Consider the following 20,431-nt stretch of genomic DNA (forward strand, 5'->3'; position numbering starts at 1 on the left):
AATGTTTCCTGTCCATTGTGCCATTCTTGGTTATATGTGATATTATCGCTGGAAAAAACAAGGAGGGTGACTCGATATTGTTTTTAAAGGCACTAAAGACCCATCCCAACATATTTTAGGAATTGTGCAATTATATAAATAAAAACTCCAGTCCTAGAATATTTGGGGAAAGTGTTGGATAATGAATATTGAGTCCCCTTCGATGTTATTTCCAGTGATAATATCACTGGATACCCCATACTTTTGTCCCATAGCACCTTACAATGAATTGGATACTCACCACGACGAATAGCAGCGAGCAGGTCACTCCTGGCGTCACTCATTGGTATCAGCGGGACCTGAGGTTTCCGTGGTTCCATGTTCATGGCGGATGGGGAGGCGGTGTGAGCAGGAGAAGCAGCAAAGCTTGGGGGACCAGGTGGGGGAGGAGGAGGTGCAACAGGAGGCCCCAGGAGACCAGTCTTAGGGGGAGAAGCAGAATATGGACACGGGGGTGCCGGAGGAGGTGCAGGGATGTAAGCGGAGAGAGTCATGGAGGCAGGCATGTTGGGGGCCATGGGAGGAGGTGCTGAAATGGGGCTGTCAAAAGCAGTCTGAGCTGATGGGATGATGGGAGGTGGGGGTGGAGGAGCGGGTGGCACAAAGTATTCCGCCATTGTCTTCTGCTGTGGGCTAGGAAGAAAAAGAGAAGAAAAAAAAAACATTGGTACCACCAGTGAATGATATTGATACGTTCATTTTGATATGCAGTATAAATAACTTACTGAGAGATGGCTATGCGCTATGCAAATACCCTATTACAAATGTAGAAGCATTCAATGTTCTGCAGTTTACAGTTTTAAAGAAATGCCTGTATTTTGGCAGTAGCGTAAGTGGATCGGAAGATGTGGTTTCTTAATAAGTACTTGTTACAAATGTCTTGATATTTTACATTTACTTTTTTCAATTAAAATTGTATTTCAGTTTGAAACGTTCAACAGCATCATCAAATAAAAAAATACCTCAAATGAATACAAACAAATTAAGAGTATATGGTCTTCATTTCAAGTAGTAATTACATAGATATCAATGTCTGATTCTGACATTAAAACAAACATTGCAGAACACCCCCACATTATGATGTACAGTTCCTCGTTTCCTCTAAGACATTTTAAGCATCTATCCAGAGCATAAGGCCAACACGTCCAATCTGCCCATACCAGCATCTATCCCGAGCATAAGGTTTCCATGTCCAATCTGCCCGTACCACGATCTATCCCGAGCATAAGTCTACCACGACTAATCTGCCCATACTAGCATCTATCCTGAGCATTAGGTCACCTGGTCCAATCTGCCCATACCTGCATCTATCCCGAGCATAAGGCCACCTGGTCCAATCTGGCCATACTAGCATCTATCCCGGGCATAAGGCCATCGCGTCCAATCTGCCCATACCTGCATCTATCCCGAGCATAAGGCCACCATGTCCAATCTGCCCATACCTGCATCTATCCCGAGCATAAGGCCACCACGTCCAATGTGCTCATACCAGCATCTGTCCCGAGCATAAGGCCACCAGGTCCAATCTCCCCATACCAGCATCTATTCCAAGTATAAGGCCACCAGGTCCAATCTCCCCATACCAGCATCTATTTCAAGTATAAGGCCACCAGGTCCAATCTCCCCATACCAGCATCTATTCCAAGTATAAAGCCACCAGGTCCAATCTCACCATACCAGCATCTATTTCAAGTATAAGGCCACCAGGTCCAATCTCCCCATACCAGCATCTATTTCAAGTATAAGGCCACCAGGTCCAATCTCCCCATGCCAGCATCTATTCCAAGTATAAGGCCACCAGGTCCAATCTCCCCATACCATCATCTATCCTGAGCATAATGCCACCACATTTAATCGGCCATACTAGCACCTTTACTGAGCATAAGGCCACCATGCCCAATCTGCCCTTACCATCATCTATCCTGAGTATAAGGACATGACGTCCATTCTGCCCATACCAGCATCTATCCCGGGCATAAGGCCATCACGTCCAATCTGCCCATACCTGCATCTATCCCGAGCATAAGGCCACCATGTCCCATCTGCCCATACCCGCATCTATCCCGAGCATAAGGCCACCACGTCCAATGTGCTCATACCAGCATCTATTCCAAGTATAAGGCCACCAGGTCCAATCTCCCCATACCAGCATCTATTTCAAGTATAAGGCCACCAGGTCCAATCTCCCCATACCAGCATCTATTCAAAGTATAAGGCCACCAGGTCCAATCTCCCCATACCAGCATCTATTTCAAGTATAAGGCCACCAGGTCCAATCTCCCCATACCAGCATCTACTCCAAGTATAAGGCCACCAGGTCCAATCTCCCCATACCAGCATCTATTTCAAGTATAAGGCCACCAGGTCCAATCTCCCCATACCAACATCTATTTCAAGTATAAGGCCACCAGGTCCAATCTCCCCATACCAGCATCTATTCCAAGTATAAGGCCACCAGGTCCAATCTCCCCATACCAGCATCTATCCTGAGTATAAGGCCATCACGTCCATTCTGCCCATGCCAGCATCTATCCTGAGCATAAGGCCATCACGTCCATTCTGCCCATACCAGCATCTATCCCGAGCATAAGGCCATCATGTCCATTCTGCCCATACCAGCATCTATCCCGAGCATAAGGCCATCACGTCCATTCTGCCCATACCAGCATCTATTACACGTCCACTTGAGATAGCTAAGGAACTCCATCCATCCTCTCCAGGTTTCGTATCCCTTTATCCTAAGCAGAATAAGAGGATTAACAATATCTCCTTGGGACTTCAATCATCCATTGCTCTTACTATCCCAGTTTTTTGCAACACTCTTTCATCATCTCTTTTGTTCCGCCTTTTCCCACGACTGCGTTGGGGGCATCCAAGTCGCTTGTGCTGGAGTATCCCATGAGAGTAGTCAGTGTATTCCTATTTTCTCTCAAGGACTGAAAAGAGACATTTCTGGACCTCATCCCTAATTCAAAGCTATCTGTAGTGTGTTGGTTACGGTGTGGAGAAGATGCTCTGTCTCTCAGTTAGCCGGTAAGCCATCTAGATCTGATGCAGTGACGCTTGATGGCTAACTCCTGTTGATACATCTTCCATTCTCTACCTCAGAGTGGTGGCCCATTGTCAGATGTAACCTTTTCTGCTTTTCTGGAGACCAATCCATTGCCAGGAATGTTTCTAGCTTTTTTTAGCTCCACTGTGACAGCCGGTGAGTACACTATTGTGGACGCTCACTCACCCACTCCCACTAGTATTTGTCTGCCATGAGAGAATCCACAGAAATGTTTGGTTACTAGTCCCCCCCCACCACAATATCTACCTGCTCATGATAGGAGCTAGTCCACATTGAACTCCAGGCACTTGTCACATGTAGGCTCTGCACAATTTCTGTTTCCACTAATGCATTGACTCCCGGGAGCCACACCTTCTCTTTAATTCTGGCTTTGGTCTTCACCATGCCTTGGTGGCGGGCATTGACTAGGCATACTACCCGGGCAGTAAGGGCACTCGGAGGGATGATCCGTGTGTGCTTAATTAAGAGTTCTCTCTCTGATACTGAAAGTTCCTGGCAAACTTTCATCAGAACCTGCTTTGTGTTTTTTTGATTCCCTTGAGAGATGCACAGTCTCCGCATGTATATCCTTCCAGTAGCGGCTAGAAGGCAACCTTCCAGCAATCATCCTGCTGCTTTTCACTTGCAATTTCCTGCAGTCAGAGGGCCACTTGCCTGAGACTTTCCAGCACCATTTCAATGTATTGCTGTTTTGCTTGTCATTGTTCTGCTTTGGTGGTTTGTCATCAGCGTCACAAGAGATTGTCGCTCCTGTTCAATAATCTTCTTTCTATTGGTAGCCATGCAATTGCTGAAACCAATTTTCAATCCTCAGCCACGGCCTTGGTGGCCAGTCGTTTGAACAAGGTACCAGGGGTTTGTGATCAATAAAAAGGTGTGACCATAGGTGTGTATGTGAAAATGTCTATAGCCCCACAGACAGCCAGTTGCCTCCTTTTTATGTTTATGTTTATTGAATTTATATAGCGCTTTATGCCAAAGCGCTTTACAATATAACAACAGGTACAATAGTGAGAAAAGCATATTTACAAACATGAACAGGTCATTAGAACAATAAGTAGAACTATTTAAAAGGGGGGGTTTTGGGAGGAGGTTACAGGAGAGGGTAGGTGAAGGGAGTTACGGTGTAGGTTTTGAGGTAGGGGGAGCGGGAGGGAGTGGGGGAGGATAAGGAAGGGGGAGTGATCTGGTGTCCTCATGGCCCTTAAGTAGTATTTGTTACCAGTTTAAGGTCAGAGGGGAAGGAGAGAGGATTTGCAAGTGCCATTGAGGGGTTGAGTTCTTTTCTGATTGCTGCCTTTGGCTTCATTTTGTTAGTGGTCTACATCTGTAGCAGTACTTCATCCAGTCCACTTGGACAGGTGTCCACTTCGGGTTTGGTTTCTCTCTGGTACCTCATCGTCCCATTGGCTTAGAGGGAATTATCTCTTAAGAAGTATCCTAGTGGAATTGTGTCCAGTTTCATTGCACACCGTTCTTCAGCAGGGTTCTTGGTTGGCCTGTGAAGGTGGCATTCCATTCTCCATGCAGCTACACACTTCTTGAATATTTGGCGGAGATGAGGCTAACTTGAGGTCCAGTGCAATTATTAGGTATGCCAAGACCCTGTTCACATAAAATATGTGAAATCTCAATGTGTCCTGTGAATGTGTAGAATTCAATTTTTTTTTTATAAATTAAGGTTCAATATGTTTTTTTTATTTCTCCTCAGCGCAGCATGGTGTTATTCAGGGTGTTGCTGTTCTTTAGGTTTGGGTAAGTAAGTGAATGAAATCACTAAATTTTCTATTCCCGCCAGCCTGAGATGACCACATCGGGGGTGTTCCTAAAGAACTCAGTGGCCAATTATTTCCCAATGCCGTGCTATCTCCAGAGCATGTTGAGAAGGTGTTGCAAAATCAGGGTGATTGGATGAAGGTGGAGTTGATGATATCCTGTATAACCATTTTACTACATTGAGGTCCCTCAGGGTTTCATCCAATGTGTGTGTGAAGTCTTTTATGCGTAATGGCTTTGTTTAGCAGTCTCATATTGCCATTTGGCTTGACTTGGCGATCACCACTGAGCAGTCACACAGGGTTGCAACCTCCGCCTTTCTAATAGATTCCTATTACTCCATCTTCCATAGTTCCTTCTCCACCTTTCTCTGTTATGAAAGTGGGTGGAGTGCTGAAGCACTGTCACCGGCTATGTCAGTTTGTCTACTTGCAAGCATTGTTTGTCTTATAGGCAGCCAACAACTAGGGACAGCACTTTCGATTCATCTACAATGTCTTATACTATGGTATGGATGTTTCCTGCAAAGTGGGTGAGTTGTTGCTGCTCCACTTTGCTGAGGTTCAGCAGTGGGCCTGTTCCTCTCTTAATGACAAAGATCTAAGTCATCACCTTTTATTTTTCATCCTTCTTGCTCCTAGTGCAATAAAGCCTACGGGCATCGTGCAAAGATATATTGTGTAAGTCTGATGAAGTTTTCAGCCTAGTTTTGGGGTATGTATGTATAATTGTTCTTCGATTAAGGCGCTTAATACCAGCCAGTAGTTTCTAAGCACAGGATCGGGATTCGAACCTGTGTTGAACTGCACTGTCTGGCGTCCAAACATGAGCTATGCTTTAATTAGATTTTTTTTCACTGCCATGTCAGTGATGATAAGCACTCTCACCTCCAAACCTTGGATCAGTACCTTGGACGCATCGGGTATGATATCTAGAAAATACACAAAACAGCTTGGTTCCTAACAGCGCCTTCCCTGAAACAGTTATTAGCGAACGATCTTATATTCCAATTCGAGTTCTATTTATTGAAAAACACACAAATAATAATAATACGGTCTCATCAATACTTTATGATTGTCTCATTGAGGCCCACGTGTTTTGCGCTTTGCTCTTAGTCAGGGCTCTTGAACAGTTTCCTCATAATTGTGTTAAAAATTTCATTTAAGCAACATTCATTTTTGTTAATCAATCTTGTGAAGTTAGTATCCTTAAGATGTGAAGGAATGTACTTGAGTAGTCTCTCGTGTCATGGTATTTAAGCATCCCTTCCAATGGTATCTAAAACAGCAAGCGACCTTCAGGTTTTGGACAGCACCATGCTAAGTGTCTGTCCTAATCAGTACACAGACTTGCATTTTAACCCGTCCGGTCCATCATTTTCAGCAATATAAGCAAGCGTGCATGTTAACGTGGATGTTATGTTAAGGGAATTTCTTGGGCGCACGTACACCCAAAGGTATCTTGGCGCTAGAGGGCAAGGTACGTACCTGAGCAAGTAACAGACCCACTAGAACAGATACGTCTTGACAGCCTTCCTAACGGCAAGATGATTGGACAATTTCTTTATACCTAGCTGGTGCTCATTCCAGAGCTGAGCAGCTGCTACGGAATAAAAGGCACGGACCCCAATCTGCACATGGCGAAAAGAGGGTACACAAAGTTGACCGGACGAGGCAGAGCGCAAACAATGCCCGGGACAGTAGCGAATAAACTTGGCTCTGAGGAATTCCGCACCCTGGTCATGTAGTGCCTGATGCACAATACACAGAGCCTTAAACCTGATGCGTTGGGGCGACCGGGAGCCAATGAAGAGAATGGAGAACCGGTGAAATATGAGCCCCATAGGGCGTATTAGTAGCAACACGGGCCACCAGATTTTGTAAGTGCTGCAACCGCTGGATCAGCCTCTTAGGCTGTGCCAGATAAAGGGAGTTACAGTAAGCCAACCTGGACAGCACCATAGCTGATACTACCGGCGGACGAAGAGGGGCAGGGGTCATAGGAAGCACTTTTTTTAACACTTTCAGATGAAAATGGCCCATCTGACAAACAGCAGCAACCTAATTGTTCATAGACAAGGATGCAAATAGAACTACACCCAGATTGTTTACCTTCTCCACTGGAAACGGAAGAGAACCAAGAGAGGAAGGCCAGAAAGCGGACACCCAAAGTGAAGGATTGGGGGGCACCCCACCACTAACACCTCAGTCTTGTCTCCATTCAAGACAGGCAGCTCCACAGGCACGATGACACCTCAGCCTGATCAAGATCTAAACAGAGTATCGTCAGCATAGGAGTAACACCTGACACCAAAAGGACCGGTGTCCACATGCACACAAGTGCCCAAATGTAGATATTCAAGAGAATCAGAGACAATGAGGAGCCCTGGGGGATACTGCAGTTGAGGGGGCAACAGGCAGAAAGAAAAGGAGGCATGGCAAGGGTCTGGGTGCGGTCTGCCAGGAACAAAGTGAACCAGGCCAGCACTTGACCAGATATACCCATCGGGGAAAGGCGAGACAGCAGGATGGGGTGGGCGGCAGTGTCAAATGCTGCTGACAGATTTAGTATAATCAGGGCCCCCACTCCGCCTGCGTCTACCAGCCTGGCCATATCGTCCTGGACAGAGACCAGGACACTCTCAGTACCCCTGCCAGGCCTGAAACCGGACTGAGTGGAATCAGGAAGATGAGAAGATTCAAGGGAAGTAGAAAGTAAAGTTGACACCAGGGACTCAAGAAGCTTTGTGAGAAAGGGGAGAAGGGAAATGGGGAGAAAGTTAGATAGGACAGAGGGATCCGGGAGAGGAATGACCCTTGCAGCTTTGAGCTCTGGTGGCACTAGTCCAGACTGACAGCTGCTGTAATCTCCATAATAATGTCAGGGGAGATATTTTTCATAATAGTGAGAGGAACAGCATCAGACGGGGAGCATGATTTAAGCTTATGGACAGCCGCCAACACCGTCTCTTCTGAGAACATCAGAAAAGATGACCATCTCATCACGTCGTCAGAATCTGTAATCTCTGGAAAGTTGTTCCCAGTAATTGGCAGAGTGCTCAGTGTTAAAGATCTATTGGTGCGAATGTTCACAATTTTAGCCAAGAAGTAATGAGGGAGATGCGTGAATCTCCTGATTGGTGGAGATTGGTTTCTTAAGTCGGGACCTTTGTCCGCCTCTCTGCCACTCGGAAAGCAAACTTCTTCATCATCGTCTTCCTCACTTGGCAAGGTGTCATCTCAGGCTATGACCTCTCGTCCTCTATTCAATCCAGGCGTAAGCTTCATGACTGTAGTTTTGACTTTGGTAGGAGCTAATGACTAGGGGTAGGTGAATTGCTGCAAATTTACTCTACAACCGTGTCACTGGAATTTGCAGAAAATGCGCATGCTCCAGCAAATCTCTCCCCACCAAAATGGCTACTGAGCATGAAACATATTCAGAAACCCGAAACATTGTTGTCATTCCGAGGCTGATATTGTGAAATCACAAATATGTCAAGAATTTGAGAGCAACGTTTATTTTTTTGCTCTTTTCAATTCCACTGTTTTGGTGTGTGGAATTCCTTTTCTTTTATGGACTGCACAAATTAAAATTTAAGGTGAACTTATCCAGGTTTGTTTGACTGGTGTTATTTAGATAACACTTACTGACAAACTGCACACCTCACAGAAATAATCATGCTTTCCTACAGGTGGAGCATGTCCGCCATTTGGCTGGGCTTGCACCACCGTCAAGTAGTTTGGCACTGCGGTAGCTTCTCTATTGTGGTCCACCATTGGCTTCAGTTCCAGCTTCTAAGACTCCAGTTCTAAGACTCCTACCAGTACAGCTGATAGTTGCGTAGTTATCTCATGGGACAGTGGGTCTGATCTATCTGGTTCCAGCACGTTCACGTAGCATTAATCGCCACACCAGCACACCTTTGTCGGCCTGCGGCATTCTATCATGTGGGCTGTCCGCATATGTGGGCTCTCCACTCTTCATCCAGGTTCATCGTGGTGAGCATGCTCACCAGCTCTCTGCAAATTGTCTGGAATCCATTGAGTGGTTTGCAGTATCAAAGTCATCGCCTCCACCAAAGTTATGCAGCAATATCAAGAGCTTGAAAACAGCGCGCCCGGCCATATGAAACTTTTCCCTCAGGGTTCGTTTTTTGAAGGCTTTAAGGTAGTTAGTACTATACCATCCACAAATTCCATTATGCTGTGTGATTTGCTGGCACACAAATGTTGGGCTACTTCAAAGCTCCAGTACAAGCACTCAGCATCCTTTTTTTTAAATATCCCCTGAAAGTCCCTGCCAATATGGGATGAATGCATGCATATGTGTGTGTGTGTGTGTCAAAACTAAGCGACTGGATACCTCTGGGTTTTGCACGCTATATGCATTTTCAAATAAATAAATAAATAAACACGCTCCCTCCCCAGTAATGTACTGGTTTGGGGGACAGACTGCACTAGACAGGGAGAATGGCGGGAATGCAGACAGGATCAATTTTATGCTTCTAGACCTCCGCAACAACGCCTGTCCCCCAACGGTGCTATGGTAGATCTGTAGGGCTGCCGTGGTAGGTTGTGAGGTTTGGTATTCCCTTAGAGTAGGGATATGGGAAATGAGAACTACGTTGTGCTGTGAAGACAAGGTGGGTCCAGAAAGGCTCAAAGTTAAGATGTTTTAAGTTGTTATGTCAAGCTGTGAGAGTTGCAGTTAAGAAGGTCCTGGCAATGGATGTCAGGGACCCCAGGTTTAGGGACGACACTGGGCACTGGGAGTAGAAGCTGGGCTGATTGTAAAGAGGGTGCAGAAGCCAGGAGGGCTGCTTGATTGAATAGCCTGGAAAGAAGGATGCAGGTGCAATCCCTGATTCTGCTTCAGTGGCCTCCTTCCACAAGGTAATCTACGTTCTAATATGAAATGAAGAATGCCATTGAAGGGATGAATTATTATAATCATTATTATTATATTATTATTATTATTATTATTATTATTATTATTATTATTATTATATTTATTGAGCGTGGACCTAGATTCCTGAACCAACAGAGCACTTTAGAAGTCATTGAGGGAAGAAAACAGTGATGGAAGCAGATTACAAGGAATCAATACAAGGGATCGGGGAGTTAACAGCAGGGAAAGGAGAGGGTGGGTGATTTGGCAACAGGGGATCTCCAAGCAAACAGGAGAGGGACGGGGGAACAGATTGCCCAGTCTCAAGCTGAGCGGGGATCGGAGGGTGTCTCGATCTAGGTGTTAGGGAGGAGCCATTCCTTGAAGAGTAGGGTCTTGAGTTCGGTTCTGAAATGTAGACGCTGGTCTGGTGTTCAAGGGGAAGGGGTTTCTTAGGTCTGGGGATATAGACTGAGACGGCCCGTGTCAGAATCTGTTCTAATGCCTGTCGCGGCTAATGCATCTTGTATCCCAGAGGAACGTTCTGCGTTCACCATTTGTTCCGTTACCTTCATTACATAATCATCAAAATGGGGTGCTTTGATTTGTGTAGGCACTTCAAATGTTGGAATATGGAACCTCAAAGATAAAAACAGAGGGTCTGTTTTCAGACAACCACAACAACTAAGGGGGTCATTCCGAGTATGGTGGTAGCCATGGAGCAATTAGCTCCATGGCTGCCTCCCATACCGGTACCGACTCCGGTGTTGTTCAATGGGGACTTACTGGTCCATTCCGACCCTGGAGGGACCGGTAAGTCCCCATTGAACAAACCATTCCCCATTCCCATTTGATAGGGCTCAATGGGAATAGGGAGGGCGCAAATAACGGGCTCGCGAATGGCAAGCCCATTATTTGCGCCCAGGTCCCTTAGAGGGACCCCTAAGGGACCTCAGAATTGGGCGGTAGGGTATTACCGGCACCAGTCTCTCTACCGGTGCCAGGTACCCCTACCGCCCACCTCGGAATAACCCCCTAAGATGCTTTCAGATATGGGAGATCAAGAGTCAACACTTGTTTCTGTCTTCAACTGGAAAGTATGATGGCATATGGGGGTCTGCTTTAATAAGCACGCATAAACCTTTCTGTACATATCACACTGCAGTATTCAGCTCATCATTTGTAAAATGCCACCGGTGAGGAAGGGGGGTCCATGACTCACAGGCAGGGAAAATGCAGACATATGATTTCTAGCTCACAGATAATTATGGTATGTAGCCAATGATTACATTGATTAGCCTTCCTTCAAAAACACCTCATCTTGTGCAATTTATCATGTCAGCGTCCTTGACAACTGGAAGAAATTATATAGTAAAATAGAGTTGCAGTCTCATCTTTCAGATTGCATTGTTTATGGCTATGTTTGTACATTCATATGTATGCATTGAAATATTTGAGCCTGTGGCAGAGTGGTACTAATTAAACGCGCACAATATAAATAGAGTTTCATTAAACACACTTTGATTTCAGTTATTGTTCTTTCAGTGTTTGTCAAGACTGAAAGTTTCATCATAGGTGTTTCATTTCTGTAAGTGTTTCTCATCAGATCATGGTCTGTCATGCTGGAACCTTTCCTTGTCTCTTAGGGGTCCTCCTAATTCCAGAATTGAGTAACGTCTCACCTGTGCGGCCAGCACGAGATCACCGATTCTTCGCTGTTCCGAGAAAATATCGGAGAGAAATGCAGAATGCGCCTTTACTGTGCAATCGGCAGTACTGAAAATATTGAATCCCTCTTTACTGAATGAGGGGAGCAGGAGATATGAATGGGAGCGGGGATTCCAGGGGTTTCCCCTGCTTCCATTACATGCATTGAGGGGGACAATAAAGATTCCCCCCCAAACAAAAAAGGATCCTGCAGCAGCAGTTCCAACTCACGTTGGGAATTGGGAACTGACGTCGCAGGGGGAGGGAGGAGTCACAGCACGGGAAAGAAGGAAATTGTGATGCCGACAAGTAAGTATGGGTAAGGGGGACCGGGTAAGGGATATGTGGGAAAAAGTGATCTATGAGATCAGTGCGCGACTCCATTTTCAAATTCAAATTTTCATCATCGAAATTTCAGGCTGTGCAGTGATCACATAGATTCGATTACTCCGCCTCCTACACCCGTTTACTCGTTTGCCTGAACAATAGGAGGCTTGAAGCAGACTGGCAAAAGGAATAAGGTAAAACAGGAGATTGGATGTGTTCTCTGGCTTCCCCGTGTGCATGTAAGTGGCCCTGGTCATTTGGGACTAAAACAAGTCTCTTCCCGTAAGTGTGGGGAGACCAGACCCCCAAGGAAATCAAGGCCAATTCCTTCACTGGCCAGGGTTGAAGAGACCTGATACTTCAGGCTTGAGCATAGACCAATAGTAAACTAGTTTCCTAGCTAGGAAAAGTGTATTAAGAGTTCCGAGCTCACTCCAGTTTGTAAAGTTCAAAATTCTAAACACATTTGTCATCCAAACAACTCTAAATATTTGGTTCAGGCCGAAAAGTAGACAATGACTAGTGACTCTCCTACTTTCGCTTTTCAGGTTCTGGAGGCTAGTGATATTGTGGAAGTAGGCCTAGTATACGTAAAGGCAGAGCCTGCATGTGCAGGAAACTGAGGTTTCACATAGCCAGGCGAACACATAGCGGGCGAATCTTCCTGCAAAACGTATTTTGTCTTTAAGGAGATCCAGAGGTGGTGCAGCTGCGACACAGCTTGGCTCAGTGGGAAACTAACAGGCCCAGGATGCAGGCTGAGACTCAGGGACAAGACTAATATCCACAGTCAGGTAAGTGCGCATAAACAACATGGACGCGGAGCACCCAGCGTGGTTATGGACATAGTTTACATGGCCTTTGGAGTGTCGTGGCCACTAAGACTGTTCAAGCCTCCCGGTATTATGCAGTCTTCTGTGGGTTGTGGTCCCGGTCTACCCTGTCTCCGGGTACTCACTAACTGTCCCCATGGGAGCGTACAAGTAACCTTTAAGATGATTGAGGCCTGTTCTTCTCCCACCAGGTCTTCTTCTGGGGCACTCAGTGGTGGCGCATCAAGCACATTCCTCCTCTCTCCTTACCTTTGGCTTTTCAACCATCTGGGTTTGTTCAGATACTGACATCTTTTGATGTATTGTCTCATTAATCGTGAGAGGCCAGGCTGGGAGCTCAAGTTCTTCCTCTTTGCACTCTGGTCATCCCGAATAGCTCCTACCTTGGGAATGGCTCCCACTAGCCAAGATCTGGGTTTGGATGCCTAAGGTGTTCCTGGATATCCCAGACTCTCTCAGAATTTAGTGGGATTCTATCTATCTCAGCAGGGACTCTATGTTTTCTTTTTTTCCAAATATTGATTTTTCCCAAACCTTCTTCTTTTAAATTGATAATGTTTCGGGATTCTTACTACATGTCCCAGAATGCAGCATCTTCATGCTTATTCTGTTCTCTTCGTCCTTGCTTGAGTACCAGAATGCAGTGTTTTGTCGTGCTTAGCTCAATTATCTTTTCCAGACACGTGATGCTTTGATATTTTACCACATAGTGAGGTTCAATTCCCTTTTCCATGCGAGACGTGCTGGGAGTTTTTCTACAGTTCCCTTGCTGCAGCTTTTTCGTACTGGGTTCATATTTCCTCAACACACCTGAGAGGATTTGAAATGTTTATTACAGTTCCCAGAATCCAGCAGTTTTATACTGGGTTACATTTTCTATTTTCTACACTTATTTTCTACACTCGGAAAGGAAATCCCAGGTCCACTGGGGATTTCCCTCCCTCCCTCTGTACCTCTTCAGTGTGTGCACCACAGCAGGATTACTTTGGAAACTCTCATCTGGACTCTCAGCTGCATCTCAGTAGTTCACATCATGCAGTGTAAGGGCGCGCCAGGAGTACTTTGCAATCTCTTCTTTGGCCCTTAAACACTGCGTCAGTGGCAGATTTAGGGCAAGGGGCCCTGTAGGCAAGATTGACAGAGGGCCAAGGGTAGGCGAAGCTTAGTGGAGTAGTTAAGGGCTATCCCAATTGGGACATTAAGGAACGTTTGAGACACATGTTCCATGTACTGTCACTTGTTAACATCACTAATCAACCGCTGTTGTAAATGGTGTCATTGCTGAGCCTGTTAAAAAGATAAGATCTCAGTTGGAGGCCCTATGCACCCCAGACTGTTTGTCTTTGAGGTAAGAAAGTCAGAACAGGGGGTCCGTGGACTTTTTTCCCTTCTCCAATTGTTAAATGCACCTCTTGTCAGTGCTCCAGTTACTGCCATGTGCTTGCGGTGTCTCTGTAGCTTTGGTCGGCCATCATCCGCAGCTACTTTTCAACAACAGCTTCCCATTCAGTGTCCCCTAAATTCTCTCAGCATCTTAAAACTTCATGGTTCTGGCCCCCAGCAGCTTCTACAGGTGTCACCTGTCTCGGGAGGATAGCTTAGGGGCAACGCACTAGCCTTGGAAGCGAGACGACACGGTGCAACAAAGGTTCGATCCCCAGGTCTGCGCTTAGAAACCTCTGGGTATTAAGCACGTTATAAACAACCAATTACATTTAGATCAGCAGCACAGCTCTGTTTCTCCCTGGCTGGTCCTGCTACTTTTTGTTTAAAGTGCTTTTCACACTTTTCCTTTCTTACGGCTCCCTTGCCTGTTTTGCAAACTGTTCCATGAAACTGTTCTCCCAACTGTTATCCCAACTGTTTCACAACTCTATCAAATGAGTCCTCTACCAACCCCTGGTCATAGATATAGAAGAGAGACAACTGCATCCTGGATATTGCCTTCTAATGGCTTGTAGATGGTGACGCTTAGCAAGTCCTAAGATAGATTTGAATAGAGCCAACACAAATATATGATGAGTCTTTTCCAGATCACTCAGGTGAAGGCGGTGCATCACACCATATCCAGGTGTGATGTAATTACATCTAACTAGCCTTGCGTGCTTCACTCCAGCCAAGCATTTCAAACGACAGAAAGGTCTAATGCATTGCTACTTCCCTAGTGATTTGGTACTTCTTTATTCCCAAGGGGGACTTATTTGCCAATGGCCCCGTTGTTTTAATCATTATCCCAGTGAAAGGTCTACTGTAATTCACTTTACAAAGATCTCCAGCTCAGACTTTGAGACGATCTGTGAACGGGAAATACCATGTAGCTGGAATCACGACGCAATGAAATGACTCCTGAGTGTAGAAAGTTGTCAATTTCAGACACTGGATATCAGATGGGGCAAAGCAGCCTCAATATCATAGTAACACAGGGCTCCAAAATCCAAGACCTGTAGCTGTTCCAAAACACCTCTACCCCTGGCACATATGAGGCAAGACCCAGGGCAGTACCTGAAATCCTCTAGAATAAAGCATTCCTGCAGTACTATGGGTTCACCTAACAAAAACACAACCATCCAAAAATAATGACCTCTCCTTACCTTTCTTCCCCTATGCTGTCCTCTCCCTTCCCCTCTCCTTCTGTACTGTTCCCTTCACTCCTGTCCTCAAGTGTCTGCCAATATTCTCCTCTTCTATTTTCCATTCTTTCCTTCGCTCTCACTGCAACTTTTCTATTCCCTTCACTGCTCTCCTCTCATGACCACCCCGCCACCACCCCATTACCTCCTTGGGCAGTTCTGCCTCACCCTCATGCAGTCTAGACAGATCCAAAAGGAAGAAAGACATTACGAAGTTATTTATAGAAGTCCACAGCTCCATACTGAATACCCACAATACCCTCAGTACGGGCAAGGATCTTTCATGATTTGGGGATCTCTGGCCAGGGTTTCAGCTTTTGATGGATTACTGGTGTGACATGGAGAATTGGCCATTTCGAGTGGATCACATGTATTTTCCATCGAGGGCAAACCTCATTCGGAATTTGCATGCTAATGTTGACTCATAGGTCCCCAACCTGTTAATGCACATGGGCATCCATTAATTTACTTGCAAGTGGCAATGCATACCCGTTGATGGAAAGTTCACTAACTGCACTGAACCTTTATTTTGTGTGTGAATTATCTTGTACTCATGATTTTAATAGATGCAGCGATGGTCAATGGTCAATGCAAATGTGGGATATCAGTGAGATCACCAGCTGTAGAGAGATTTCAGTAGGATCATTTACAATCTGCTTATGCCCAGAGATCCCATCTGGTATGTGTATAGGAAAAGCATTATAGGGACCACATTAGCCTTTTTAGAACCAAAGAGGTAGGCACTTGAGAACAGCCTTGAGAAATCCACACTTTATATCTCTGTCGGATAAGGACAAGGGGTGGCAGTAAACATGTCCATCCATGCAAAGGTTTGCGATCATCTGGTCTATGATCTCAATTTAACAACATAGATATAGGGTGCAGGGAGATCATAGAGAAGGTGAGGAATAGAGAGGGTGCTGGGAGATCATAGAGAGGGTGCGGGATAGAGAGGGTGGAGAGAGATCATAGAATGGGTGCAGGGATCATTCACAGGATGCAGGGTAGAGAGGCTTCAGGGATCATAGAGAGGGTGCAGGAGAGCAAGAGTGCAGGCAGATGACATAGAGGGTGCAGGGAGATGATAGAGAGGGTGCAGGGATCATCCAGAGGGTGCATGATAGGGAGGTTGCAGTGGGTTCATACAGAGGGCACAGGGATCATCCAGAGGGTGCAGGATAGATAGGGTGCAGTGTGATCATCGAGAGGGTGCAGGGATCGCCGAGAGGTGGGTGCAGGGTTCATAGAGGGTGCAGGATAGGGAACATGCAGGAATCTTAGAGAGGGTGCAGGATAGGGAGCTTGCAGGAATCATAGAGGGTGCAGGATAGGGAGCATGCAAGAATCATAGAGGGTGCAGGATAGGGAGCATGCAGGAATCTTAGAGAGGGTGCAGGACAGGCAGCATGCAGGAATCATAGAGAGGGTGCAGGATATGGGGCATGCAGGAATCCTAGAGAGGGTACAGGATAGGCCGCATGCAGGAATCATAGAGAGGGTTCAGGGCTACAAATTACAATACTTAGAATCAAGGAGTGTGCTTTGACCTGTGAACCAAGAACGGAATGTGATTGTAATAAGAAACCTGGCCCACTGGTAGTCCTAGAAAAGGTGCATGAGAGAGAAGACCCATTTTCAAGATACATTGAAGTGGGGCAAATAAACTTCCTTTGTATTAATGAGACCACCCCACTGCATAAGGAAGCCAGCACAGTTAAGGTGGCAGCTGTATGCTTGGGAGCCCAGCAGCAGAACAATGGTCCATGCATTCCCATGTGACACATGCCAGGAAGGGCTCCAACTAAAGGGTGTTGATGCAGAGTCTGTTCTAGGGAATTCAAGAGCAATGACCATTTCTATCTGAAAATATTTCTACACTGCACCTGGTTGAGTGTGCAACTGTGCTAGAGGTGGAACAACATTGCCGCATACCAGTGCACATCAATAGAGAAGGGAACACATCTCCATTCACAACAACGGGCCTCGGTGCATCATAATGTTAGTGCTGTCACAATCACACTTGCATATATTTAATCAGCAAATATGCCTCTTTTGTCAACTAGTGAATAATGGTGCACGAGGAATGAATGCTATTATATTGGATTTGTATAATGCACCTAGCAACTGAGTTCCCTTGAGGTGTTGAGGATGTGAGGTGGGGATGTTAAATACTGAATGGAGTACTTTTCTGAATAGTCTGAACATTCTTGTCTTGAAGTGAAGGCAAAGAAAGAGGAATAAGGATACCTGATTTCGAATGGGTGATTCTGTGTAGACATCAGTGGGCTGGGATGAATGTTACGTTGCGCGTCTGGACACGGGGAGAGAGTGGAGTATTTTACGGGGTGGCTCCTGTCCGTTGATCCTGTAGTGCCTTGGTAGCAGCGCAGTCAAGACTCTGAAGGCTGTCAATTTCGGTAAAGCCCAGAGAACGGAGGATAACACAGGGGCAAAGCGCTGGTCTTGGAAGCAAGACCATTCAGAGCAACAGATGTTCGAATCCCGGATCAGCGCTTAGAAACTGAACTCACCTACAGTATTAGGCTTGTTATAAAAAAAACAATTAGATAAATACAGTGATCAAGTTTGCTAGAGATCAATACTTAACGTTGACAATCCTTGTCAGGTGCTTTAGGTTGCACTTCTGTGGACCCTCACCATTGACTATGCAGAGTGGGGCTGATGGAAGCTGACGTCTAGAAAGTCAGATGTTTCAGACCTCTGGACTACATGATGCTCAGGCAATTAAATGTCTACTCTAGGCTATCTGCTCCATTCATTGAGAAAGCATTCCGCATGTCTAGAAGTTGTATGGTGTCAATTGGTTCTTAGATGAGCACTGAGACTTTCATCCCAAGACATTTAAGGCTCAACTTCATGATATGAGCCTTCCTTCAGGCACTGTGCCCATCCTTACTGTAATAAAGGCTAATTCCTGCTTGTTCAGAATGCACCAAGATATTTTTGCTGGCTACCCATTGCCAAATGGGACTATGTGCCCTCCATCAAGCACCCTACACCCAAAGCCCACACCTTCTCATGCAGACACTACAATGATACACACAGCCTGGACCAATAACACCTTCTCATCCATTGCCTTTATAAATAAAGAAGTTCCTTCAGAGGGAAATCTCTAGAGCGCGCTTCTCTGCCATTTAGTTCCATTCATAACCATGTTGCAAAGTAAGACTCATCCGTGTCTGGCAATGTAGGATGCAGACCTATGGTGTGTTGGCCAGCCTTTTAGCACCAGGAAGTCATGCTATCGTGGTAGTGCACATCATATCACGACAAAGTCTCTTGTAATAGGGATTGGACCGAAGAGAAAAAGTTCAGCGAATCAATGAACTACGTTCCACCTGACATCACATGAAACTTCATCTGACAGCAGAAATGCAGAAGGAGGCGGAAGACTCATCTCTTGAAAGAACATCTCAGGAATCTGTATTTTGGGGAAACTCCCAAACACAGATTGGATCCGCCTTCTACACCTTAGGCTGTATCCACTGCCAGTAATATTCCACACCCACTCTTTCATTATCCTTCTATCTGTATTGTTAATATTCTGGCCATCTAATTACATTTGTATTCTTGTATCGGGATGATGTATACCCTATATTGAACAAGGGCTGCATTGTTTCCCCAGGTAGGTTTACATTATATGGGAAAAATACATACATACAATATATAGCCTGTGGAGTTAGTTTATGATGGTGGGGCATTTAGGAGCAAATACTAGTAAAGGGGGCTACAGTGGAAGGCAAGTGTTTGATAAAATGCTCTGTAGCGATAATGACTAGCTCTGCTTTGAATGCATAGAAGCCGAGCCAGTAAATGACAAGCCATGATGGGATGATGGTTCTTTCCGAGTTGCTCATAGCCAGGATTTCAGATATTTGCTTTTGATGATTGGAGATATTCAGTGAAGATGGTTGTCATCAGAAAACAAGTGCATAGGAAAGTTGCATTTAATGGTAATTTTGCTTGGAATAAATAGGTAAGTGGACACCCAAGGGGCAATTCAGCTCCTATGGATATTGAACATTGGTTTTTATTAAATTACCCGAAGTGTCAATCCATATTGATGCAAAAAGTGTTTTGGAGAAATAAAGTGGGACCAGTCACTGGATGTACACTTCCACAATCTCTCTGGGTCGACTGTCTAATTGAAGTGAGTGAACAAGGGTGCATCAGGCAGTGGGGAGGTGTAAGGGGATAGAACTGTTACAAGAGTCGTCGTCATCTGTGGTTCACATATGACAAAGAGTATGTACTGACGTGGTTTCTGATTCATGGAAGAGTCATACTCCCTGACTAGAAATGGCAAAGGAATCTGTATGATTGTATTACAGCTCGCTCTTCTTCTTTGGGAGAAAGACCTTTATTTTGAGATGTAACACTTGACAGATTGCACAGTTTACCCAGATGCACCCTGACTTTTCTGGAGAAGATCATTTCCTTTCTGACGTGGTCATAGAGACAAAGGATGAGGCACAGGGCTCAAATAAAGGCCTGAAGGGATGATAGCGCAAAGTGAGACAGCCCCTGGACGCCATGCTGACGGTTGTGTTACATAGAAAATAAAATGTCGAAGCACAACATAACGATTATTTTGTTTTGTACCCCTTTGTACTGCATTTATTTGCAGGGGGAGATCCCCAGAACCCCCTGATTCCCTGCTGCCTTTTTAAATTAACTTAAGCACCCCCCACCACAAATATGCATACAGAATAAAATGGGGTTCTCGAAATTGGGTGTTTTGGGCTTCCTCATTTTTACATCCTTTATTTGTGTATGATCCCCTTGTGGGTAAGAAGCTATGGGCTGCATAGGAAAGTGGCATGCTCTATACACCAGCATGGTGTGGAGGAGCTGCCTCACTTTCTAATGGGCTGTTGGCCCTCCAGTTGTTCATTAGAACTCTCTGGGCTACTGCTTCAGAGTCCCACAAGTGGAACGCATCTGAAAAGAAGAAGGACAACATGAAGCTAGCTGGAGTGGAAGTGGTGTTCTCAATGGCTATACGTTGGAGGAGAAGGTGGCTGCTGGTGACGTGATTTAAAGGGTGTGGTGTAGTAATGGTGCTGCTATTGAGAATCTCACATTACAATATTTGTGGAACCTGTGCATTAGATTTCAGTGGCTGGCATGAAGAG

The 20,431-nt window shown here is 45.5% G+C and overlaps 1 protein-coding gene across 9 annotated transcripts in view; it reads right to left on the reverse strand.

The window, feature by feature from the left end:
- LOC138480812 (actin-binding protein WASF3-like) overlaps positions 1 to 20,431 on the reverse strand; it is a 1,100,082-nt gene that overhangs the window by 16,623 nt on the left and 1,063,028 nt on the right. For all 9 annotated transcript variants that reach the window (XM_069612569.1, XM_069612567.1, XM_069612561.1 and 6 more), the window contains one exon: positions 281 to 672. In XM_069612569.1, coding sequence (XP_069468670.1) covers positions 281 to 672 — 392 coding nt within the window. The remainder of the gene's footprint in view (positions 1 to 280; positions 673 to 20,431) is intronic.

The sequence above is a fragment of the Ambystoma mexicanum genome, chromosome 5p (genome assembly GCF_040938575.1).
Source record: "Ambystoma mexicanum isolate Mex_15411 chromosome 5p, UKY_AmexF1_1, whole genome shotgun sequence".
Taxonomy (NCBI): domain Eukaryota; kingdom Metazoa; phylum Chordata; class Amphibia; order Caudata; family Ambystomatidae; genus Ambystoma; species Ambystoma mexicanum.